Source organism: Astatotilapia calliptera, chromosome 1 (genome assembly GCF_964374335.1).
Source record: "Astatotilapia calliptera chromosome 1, fAstCal68.1, whole genome shotgun sequence".
Classification (NCBI taxonomy): domain Eukaryota; kingdom Metazoa; phylum Chordata; class Actinopteri; order Cichliformes; family Cichlidae; genus Astatotilapia; species Astatotilapia calliptera.
In genome coordinates, this window is record NC_137422.1 from 18,516,724 (window position 1) to 18,527,318 (window position 10,595).

At 39.7% G+C, this 10,595-nt stretch overlaps 2 protein-coding genes across 2 annotated transcripts; both read right to left on the minus strand.

Annotated features, from left to right (window-relative positions):
* Positions 1-182: 182 nt before the first annotated feature.
* LOC113021417 (CKLF-like MARVEL transmembrane domain containing 3) lies at positions 183-8,329 on the minus strand. Its single transcript, XM_026166069.2, has 5 exons — positions 8,040-8,329; positions 2,871-3,026; positions 2,646-2,741; positions 2,445-2,562; positions 183-843 (listed from the first exon to the last, which is right to left on the minus strand). The coding sequence occupies exons 1-5, from the start codon at positions 8,154-8,156 to the stop codon at positions 815-817; spliced, it is 516 nt and encodes a 171-aa protein (XP_026021854.1). The 5' UTR covers positions 8,157-8,329; the 3' UTR covers positions 183-814.
* Positions 8,330-8,434: 105 nt separating this feature from the next.
* On the minus strand, positions 8,435-10,275 carry cklf (chemokine like factor). Its single transcript, XM_026166090.2, has 5 exons — positions 10,142-10,275; positions 9,859-10,006; positions 9,245-9,400; positions 9,038-9,133; positions 8,435-8,766 (listed from the first exon to the last, which is right to left on the minus strand). The coding sequence occupies exons 2-5, from the start codon at positions 9,937-9,939 to the stop codon at positions 8,665-8,667; spliced, it is 435 nt and encodes a 144-aa protein (XP_026021875.2). The 5' UTR covers positions 9,940-10,006; positions 10,142-10,275; the 3' UTR covers positions 8,435-8,664.
* Between the last annotated feature and the right edge of the window lie 320 nt (positions 10,276-10,595).

Genomic DNA, 10,595 nt, shown 5'->3' on the forward strand with positions numbered 1-10,595 from the left:
CCCCCTTTACAGTTTTTTTAGGAAAAGCTTTGCTGTAATCAATCTCTAAATGAGCCTACTGCTTTCAAGTAAATAAGAAGAATTCTGAAAGCAGCATCTGATGCTTAAAATTAAATATAGGGTTTAAATGATTTGTATATCTTTGCATTTTACACAGTGTGCAAACTTTATAGGAAACAGGGTTATAAACATGCTGTCAATTTAATAAAGGATAATTAAGCAGGCCTCCTGGTCTGAATTCCTGTTACAGCATCATTACATTATTAGTACATTGGTAAACATTTATTCAATAAGGCATTTTGCAGTGTTCTAGTGTGCAAACATGTAAACAGGGCTAGAGCATTTTCCCCTGATTTAGACATAATGCATGCACATTTTGATGTTAATAACTGCTTCTCCATAACATGAGCAGAAACAGTTTCACAGCTTCAGGAAAGTGTTGGAGTGATAGTAGCTCTTACATTTGTGGCAAATGATCTAAGACACTGGAAGTAAACTTGAACATGAAAAAAGAAAAGAACATGTTTTATAAACTTTGTGTAACAACCAATAAAACAGAAGGCTGGCGTGTTTGATGCATCAGTTTAAAAAGTATTTTTTCTAATGTGTGAATTGCACTAAAACCTTCTTTGTTCGTGTTCGGCGACCTGAAACTGACCAACAATGAGTCTGACCTTGATACACAGTGTCCTCCTGTAACTCTATTGCACAAAACCAGGCAGGTGTTTGCAAATATCTGCTCGGCAGTGTTGATTTTTACTACAAAGGTTGAGACTGCATGATCACACATCTTCTGCCAAAGATCCCCACAGTTTCAGTCTGAGTCAGAGTCTGAAAATTCATCTACAAAACAAAAAAAGAGAAGAAAACTCTGCGTCAGACGGAGTATCACTTCTCTGGGTGCACTTTCTGTGGACGAGCTACATGAATAAGGAAGAAAATAACAAGCGCACAAAACGTGGTGCACTTGGAGAAAGGCATTTTTTATCTTTTGAACATAGAGAACTGTCTAAGGGTGCCAGTTTTGTTTTCATTAACAGAGTGCACGCTTTAAGGAATGAAATGAAACTTTTTTGTTGAAAGGGTTGGTTCATGCTTTGCACAAAATGCTTTGCACAGTGGGATCAGACATCAAAGTGAAGTTTATAAATGATCCATCTCTGAATGTGTGCTGCCACCTCAGTGTGGAAACAAAATACTTCAGTTATGGCACTGAAAGCATGCAATTAAAAACATGTTTACCTGAACAGTTTACAGGTCCAGGTGTGTCATTCAATTCAATTCAGTTTTATTTATTTAGTGGCAAATCGCAATAATAATCACTCCAAGGCACATACTCTCACTGGCCACTTTATTAGGTACACCTGTTCAATCACATGGGGGCAGCCCGCTGTCAAGGTGACCTGCTAACCTTCACAGTGAGGTGGAAGTTGATTTAAGTGACTCTGAATGTGCTATGGTTGTTGGTATTTATTTAGATCATCCCTAGGTTTCACAGAAAATTGTTCAAAAAAAGAGAAAATATCCTTTGGCTGAAAATGCCTTGTTGATGCCAAAGGTCAGGCGACCACACTGGGTATCACTCCTGTCAGCTAAGAACTGGAAACTGATGCTACAGTTGACACCAGACCACCAAAATTGTACAATATAAGATTAGAGAAATGCTGGCTGGTCTGATAAGTCTCTACACAACATGAAAGCATGGACTCATCCTGCCTGGAATCAACGATTTAGGCTGGTGCTGGATCTGTAATGGTGAGGGAGATATTTTCTTGGCACAATTAGCAGCAAGTTCATTATAGTTTACTAAAACTAAACTAAAAACTAAAACTAGATGTGAAAAAATGAAAAATCAAAGTTTTTGTTTTAGCTTAGTTTAGTTTAGTTTAGTTTAGTTTAGTTTAGTTTAGTTTAGTTAAAAACTTCATAACGACTTGGCTGATGAGGCGATGATGGATATGTTCACTGAGATTCAGGTTGTCTACAAGACTGTGAGTCAACTGCTTTCAAACCGTTAAGTGTTTTCATTATTTTATAACAATAAAAGCTAAACTGAAACAAGAAGTTCAACTCTGGAAAGTAACTGGATTGAGACTGGATTGAGACAAGCAAAAAGTCAAAATGAAATGAAATAAAGACTAACTAGAAAATGTAACTATAATAACTCTGCTTGGAATTACAAATATTATCAAGTATTATTGCTGATCATTTCCATCCCTTTATAACTACAGTGTCCATCATCTGATGGATGCTTCAAGCATTTGCCACAAAGAAGAAAGAAGAGGGTCCAAAACACAACTACCAAGGTGTAACTAATAAAGTGACCAGTGAATGGACCTGTACTCAGAGCCTGCATAAAAACTAATTTTATTTTTACCTTTTTCTCTCCTATTATGAAACTACATTAAACATGTACTTATATGTACATGAGGTGACTTTGTTACCTTGCTGTCTTGACGGTTCCTCGTTGGACTCCCCTCCTTGCTTCAAGAAACTGGCCAGCTCATTAAAAATGAAATAAAAATCTACGGCAAAAACAATGGTGGCGATGAACCCAAATATCTGCAAAAAGAGGCAAATACAATGTGAATACAATGCCAAATGTATTCAGTTATGGACTATGCTGATGATGATGACAGCGTTACCCCAGCAGCCTTTGAGGAACCGTCTGAGTATCTGGACACTGCCATTATTGAGATGATGAAAAAGATAATGGAGGCAGTCACGCATCTAATGAAATCCTTTGAGAGAAAAACACCGGAGCTGATTCAGAGACACAATCAAACACTACACGACTAATTTCTTCATTTAGCGCCGCAAGATCATGCGGGGCAAAGTTTCAAGGTTCTTTCTGAAACAGCTGCTCTCACCGTTAGAGGCCAGCAGAAACCTTTAAACCTCTCGTTGAATTTGGTGGAGTAACCAAACAGCAAGAAGAGAGAAGCCAGGAATGCCAGCAGGGGGACGGTCACAAATGCTGCTGCCGAGGATCCAGCGAAGCACACGAATGATATAAAGGACAGACCCTAAAAAGAGCAAGACAAAACAAAGAGAAATAGAAAATAAGACAACTCTTTGGCATTTGAAATAAAAAGTTTAAGACGCCAGATGGTGTGGAGTTATTTCCAAGTAGGATTCTCCAAGTCAGATCTAAATAATGAACTGTAGCAGTGCCCCGAAGCTGTTAGTCTGTGTGAATTACAGCTTCAGGCCCACTTCCTGTAAGGAGATACAGCTGTTAAAAGCTATTCACACAGGCTTCTACTCCGTCACCCTTCTCTGTATGCCTCCCACATGTATGCTTGTGCAAACATCCACAAAACAAACGCAGCTAAAATAAAGGAAAATGTTTTATTGGTTTTTATTAATCATAAAGACGAGACGGCCGAGCCCGCCTTGTCTTTGAAGCTCCCCACAGGAAGAGCTGGACACACCACATCAGCACAAATGAAGGCGAGCCCAGACGCTGTAATCTCAAACAGCCACGGCCATCTTGTCTTTGTCTCAGTCAGTTTTCCCACACTAGCCTGATCGTAGGAACTCTAAACCCAAACTCCTGCAGCTATAAAAATGCTGCTACCGAGCGATGTAAAACTTTCCTGTAAGGCAACACTTAACAGTAAAGTTTTGAATATATTCTGTTACAGTGTGGCTGGACTCGTGTCAGTAAAAAAGAAAAAAATTATTGTTTCGATTATAATTATGTAACACTAATTAAAAAGAAACGTTACAGTTAAATTAAAAAGAATCACTGGGAAAAAGACACTGATTAATAGATTATCAATTAACAAATCTTTTCCAACCTATACTGGCCAGTTTCATTCTAAACACTGACAACATCCAAGAAGAAAAATTATTCAAATATGCCATGAGATATTTATGGAAGACATTTATTTCCTGTGAGTGTGAATCTGTAACCTCTCAAAAACATCCATCATGCATTACGTACCGAGCTGAGAAGCCTCACAATCTTTAGGTGGCACGCTTTGCCTCAACATGTGCCTCTTATTAACAGCTTGTTTGCATTTTGGAAACATGTCAAACACTACACAGTCCTGTCTTTTACTGCACATTAAATGTAGACCCTGTGGTTACACAGAAAGACACAGTGGTCTGACACACTATGTACGGTATTGCATGCTCAGCAGATGCATATATGAGCATGCCTGATATGTCCAAGCAGCGCAACAGTGGTATTATGGTATGATCTATTTTCTTTAGAAGCCTCGTGTGTAACATTTGAGTTCAGCGACTGTGGACTTGTGTCGTATTATTTGAAATCTTTTTAATCAGAAAGACAATCGCACACAGATGTGTGAGTTCATTCAAAGGTTTCCCAACTACTGCAAGGACGTTTAGCTTACACAGCAACTTAAAGCAAATGAATTTAGCTTCATACCTCGTATCATACCTTTACCACTGAGATAAAAACGTAACATTTGAAAAGGCCACCCTTCATTCAGACTTGGCCCTCATTTTTATACCGGTGGATTATTGTTTGTGGTGCTGAGGTGAAGGAGAAAACATTTTTAACTGTTTGGCATTTAAACAGTTGCTTCAAAAATCAAATAAGCAAAGAGTTGGAAAGTATAAGAAACATGATTTTAAAATCTTGAAAATCCTGCAAAGCATACCACTCACATACAGCGAGATGCACTGACATGCTTCACTTGTGAAAAGTTTAGGAATGGACTCACTGAACAGAAGTGCTGCATAGTATATCACAAATCTCCTAAAATAAGCCTAAACCAGGCGTGGTATCTCACCTACAGTCCAAGTAGGACACACTTCTGACTTCTACTGTTGACAAAAGTCTTGTGTTGCCCTTGATTTCTTTATATTTTGCTAGCAAAATGTGATTTAGATGGAAATACAGTATGTAAGGCAAAAACAGTTTGTGCAGTTCGAACAAGCCTGAAGGTTAATATTTGATATGGCCACCTTTACTCTAAGAACAGGCTGAACTCTCTTAGGCAAGCTTTCTTGTCATTTCTTTAAGTCTTTGGATGTTGGCTGGCTTTTTTTCTGTTCTCTGTCAAGATGATCCCACACGGCTTCAAAAATGTCGAGATCAAGGCTCTGCGAGGCCAATCCAGGACTGATAGTGTCTCATTGTCTGTTTTTCTATCCAGGTATGATTTTACTGCACTGTGTTTTGGGGTGATCGTCATGCTGAACAATGAAGGTGTTGCCAGTCACATGCTTTGCAGATGGTGGATCAAAATCTAATGGTACTTTTCTCTCTTCATAATTCCACCAATTTGGTCAGGTTCTCCAACATCAGCCCCAAACCATGACAGAGCCTCCACTTTGTTTCACAGACACTCACTGTTGTACCTCTCTCCTCCCCACTTCCATTTAAACAACCAAAAATATCAAGTTTGGTATTAACACTACATCAGACCTGTTGCCACTGATTTTCAGTCCACCTCTTGCATGATTTGGCATACCTCACTCTTTTCATTTGTCCACCACTTGTCCAGTTTTCTGAGATTTTTTTTAAGGACACACTGCACATCATGCTGAGATATGCCAAGCTTTCAGCCAATAGTTCTGTGAGAATCACCTTGTTTGTGCAAAAATTTAATTTTATCTCTATCAAGCTGTCTTATCGTTGGCATTATTAAAGATTCGACCACAGAAATCGAAACAATGTATTTTTGCGACAGGCTGCTAATAACAAAGAGGCTAAAGATACAACTGTTTCTTGGCTGAGTATTATGTGGTTTAAGTAAAATAAATCTGAAAATGTTTAACTACTGGGGCTGTCCAAAGAAAAACTTTTAACAAGCCTGGCACTAGAGCAGGGCGATATGGCCAAAAATATTTATCACGATATATATTTGAAAATTTGCGATAACGATATAACTGACGATATAATTGATGCGAGACAAAATACAACTCCACAACATTACTAGCGCAAAAAGACAACCTTCCATTTATTTTCACGTAAACAAGAAGCTGGTTTTTATGTACATTAAAGCTTTATAAAAATGTAACAGTGCAAATGCAAATTCCTTGCTGAAAGTTGAACCCAAAGGTATTTCCAGTAGAAATGGGCTGACATATCCTGAGCATAACCATGTATAATATCCACTGAAGTTAAAAAGAGGTGCTTTGCAACATTAAACTGCAGTGTGCAGTACGCATTTTTCGGACCATAAGGTGCACGGGATTATAAGGCACATTAAGCGAAACAAAGCAGTCAGATAAATCAAACTTTATTAAACTCATTCTTCTTGCTTCCTCCACTTCTGTACCATTGATTCATTAATGTTGAATTCTCTGGCAGCTGCTCTATTCCCATGTTGTTGCAGTATATTAATGACTAACCTCGTATTGTGGATGGATTATCTCAGTTGTTCTCCTGACTGAAGTTTGGTCCGTTTACAGCATCCTGCCATGCGATTGCATTTGTTTCTAACCATGAGGAACCTTCACGTTAACTTTTATAAGTGGAAAAGTGTTAGTGTTCGTCCTCCAGCTTCACTGTTTATGTTATGCTAACATAGCTGTGTCGCTAGCGATCACGTAGCACATCATTATATATCAGCTAGCCCAACTTCAGTAACCCTAAAAACGTCACTGCTGTTTAGTTTCCTGTCTTCATTTATGTTGGAAGTGATAGCAGAGCTGTACGTTTGAATTTTTTCAGAAATCTCTCAGTCAGAACATGCTATATCATGCTTAGGTAACTAGCGAAACTAGCGAGCTAACTTCCGCTAGCTTCCTGCTAACTTCTAACTCCGTTAAATGTAATAACTTTTGTTTTCATGGATGCCTGGAAGTTAAACTTTATAGTTACACTTGGTAAAGCAGCAATGCTGATCGTTTTATTAAAGATCAAAGAATTTAGACAGTTTTCAACTCTCAGTGATGCTGCAGGGTTGTTTGACCTGAAGTCAAATATACGGAGTTTGGGACCCAGATTACTCCCAGATTTAAGAGCATCTTAGTCCGACAAATACGACAATAACAACGGCCGCTTGCATGTTCTGCAAAAAAATGTGCTTTGTTGTGTATCTGATGGACAAATACCAAACCAGTTCCACATCACGGAAGTTGCACCATTTTTACAAACCAACAATCGGCCATGTGCATGAAAACAAAGGCACTGCGCATGCGCGTTTTACTCCCATTCTATCGCGATATTTCATTTTCCTGTTGCCTAACATTATACCGGTATTACCGTGAACGGTATAATATGGCCCAGCCCTACCTGGCACTACTGGTCACAACAAATTCTGGCTCCTTCAAGAATATAGGAAATATAAAGATATTAGGGTTGGCTAAAGACTTTTGCACACTACTATCTGGGTCTTGTTTAACGTGGGTTACAGGCCATTCCACGCTGTGAAGCAGCAGTAAAGAGACTGCGCTTTGTGTGGGAGTGTAGAGCTGTGCTCCAGGCGACATACAGAAAAGGATGTGACTGCGGGGAAGATAACTGCTCACTCACAGCCCAGCATGAGCCGAATGTCACATGACACAGTTTGAGGGTTTGCAGCGAGAAGACCCTTCCCACAAATAACTCGCGATGCTGGTAATCTCACACTAACACCATGGCGCAAGTTTTTTTTCAGTATTTGGTTTGTTGAAATCGACAATAAAAACCCAAGTTCTTCTCAATATATTTGAACTTGAAATGAATTGTGCACAAAAGAGAGCCTGGAATTACACCGTGGTTTACTTGGATCATTGACAGCGTGGACAACAGTGGTTACCTCAGGCTTTTCACCGCGTGTCCATCCAAACCAGTACGATCCAGTATAAAGTCAGTCAGAGTTTCCTAAGCTTGTCTCACGGCTGCTTTAAACTTACTGTTCTTTCCGTTTCTAAAGGAGACCTAACGGAAACCGAGTGAACCTAAAATGACAGTTAACCAAGCTTTTAAAGTTATTTCTGAATGTGCGCTGAAATCAACACAGTGCAGTGTCTGCAAAAACTGCCAGAAACTACCCACAACTCTGCGCCTTTGGTGAAACAACGGTCCACTGGCGCTCAGATTTGCTGGCCTGGCTCATCGGGTCATTTCTTACCACTTCAGCAATAAGCAGCATTCCTTTCCTGGATGTGACGAACTCTTTGCTGGGAAGAATGGACTTCAGGACAGCCTGGGGCGGCCGGTTCGAGCTGGGAGCCTCGATGTCCCCCATTGTTATGAAAAGAAAAACTCTCCTCGAGCTCCGGGCTGCTCAAACTACAAGTACTGCAGCGATTTTAGTGCAAAATAAACACACACACACACACACACACACACTCAAATGAGATATGAGGAGGCGTGAGGCTTCTCTGAGGTGGAAGCGGAAACAATGACAAGCTCGGAAATGCAGCGCGAGCGCCAGAAAAAAAGAAGTGCAACATCTGCTTTCTCCAGATGTGAAATGCGATGCCCCCAGCTGCACACAACGGCGGAAATATACAACTCATGATGTCACAAAGAAAAAAATCTTTATTGATATTTTTTTTTCTCTTTCCCTTTACAATTTAGAAATCTTAAACAGCCACACCATGCTTAGTTACAGAATCAAATATGCCTGTGAATAAACTAACAAACACTTCTACAGCTAAACCTTTAAACTACGCACAGAATGCAAAAGCAGTTAGCGGGTTGGGGTCATTCATGCGCACACGTTGTCGTTAGTTTGCTGCAGTTCGTCTGTTTTATGTATTCTGCGTTTCAGTCCTCGGCCTGTTGAATGTGATGATACTGAACAGAATGTAGCTCTCAGCGCACAGCAGCACAGCTAAGAGGAAACACATGATCTGCAAAAAGAGGGTACATCTCAGCATACATCCATTGCATTCCACATGTGTGTGTTCGTGTGTATGTAGGCTACTCATATTGGGAGTGTTTTTACGTTTTTTACACAGTCAAACTTTAAGGACTCGCCTCTCTTTGAGAAACAAGAAAACAAGTCATTCAGGGGTAAAGGCTTGTTTAAACTTAGAGTAGTGCTCCAGAAGTGAATCTATGCCAATGCATGAAGGTTTAATGTTACTGAGCATACTGTATATACACTTAAATACATCTCACCCCTCCAATCAGCATGCCTGTGTTAATGTAAGAAGTCATAGCCATCAAGCTCAAGGTGATGAAGTAAACGCTTGCAAAGACTGAATTCAATACATCCTGAAGAAGGAGAACAAAAAGAAAAGAACAAGAGCTTGAACATGCAACAGGCAGTCACACTTTTTTTTTCACTCTCTCTCACTATGTCCAAAGCTGTAACACATCACTTACAACTAGAGGCCAAAAGAAGAAGGTCAGCTTCTTGTTGAGTTTGAGCAGGTAGAGCACCAGCAGAAGCGAGGTGATGAAAAACTCCAACGCTGTGGCTGCGATGTACTTGGGTGTCGAGGCTACAGCAAAACACACAAAAGCCACAAACAGAGTCACCTACAGCAGAGAGGGGGAGATTGCAAAGAGAAACTGTCACTGAGATAACAGAGCCAAGAAAAAAACACTGTGATGTTTGATAACAGCTTATTTTAAAACTGCATTGTGTACTGTGAGGTCTCCTTCCTTCTCGTCCACTGGTTGCTTCGCAATTATTATTTTTTTTGCAACGTGTTGCACCTCTCCGTTTAGAGAGAAAAACAGGAACTGTCATTTTGAGAAGCTTTCCTCATGACATTTAAAAAGATTAAACAGGTCATGATCCACTTCAGCAACAGCCTTTAAATCACATACTAACATTTACCAGCTAAAGCATATAGCATTGTGAAGCTATTGCGCCATGTTCTGTTTCTGTTCCCCCTTTTTAACAGGCACAAGGCAGCGAAACGGCATGTATCAGCTGTTTTACACCACATTACGCCAAATGTCCAAAGTTAGGATATAAGCAAATATCTCACCATCTCTGTCACCTTCACAATCCCCCTCCTGGATTTGAGAAAAGCAGTGTCCACTTCCATTGCTGTCTGTTTTGTTGTCATTCTACAGCATGATGATCTGATTTCAACAGAGAACTCGCTCAGTCTGTTTCCTGAAACATGCAATTTCCTTTGATAGAAATAGAAAATGACTGATCACAAGAATAGACACTGTATTTTCACACTTACTGCTACTTATAACTGCTCAGGGGGAAAAAACACAAGTAAAAATGAGCTCTGGCTCCAACAGAAACCTTACACTTACCTTACACTGTGGGTAACACATCATATTTGCTTTTAGGATGGATAAGATTATAATTAACATCTTCATCAACTTCAGTAAATGTTGAACATCAACAGGAAATAACTGAAGATTTCTGTTTCAGCAGTTAAATGCAGAGTCAAACCATGACCTAATAAGCCTACACCCTGACTACTCTGATACTCATACTTGGACTATGGTTGTGCTACCAGTTGGCTAATCCATTTTAAAAAGCTATGTCTTCCTCTTATTTATTCTCAGCCAGATTGGTACATAAGTGTCTGTGAAGCTTCTCACTGCAGATTTTACTTGTATAATTATGTATGTGAGAAATACAGCTAATCTTGACTCTTGAAATTACCATCAGATATTTTTGGCTACAGGAACAAATCCTTTATGAGCACATAGTGTATGAAGCCCTTTCCCCTTATGCCACCAAAACAGTTCTGCCCTACTG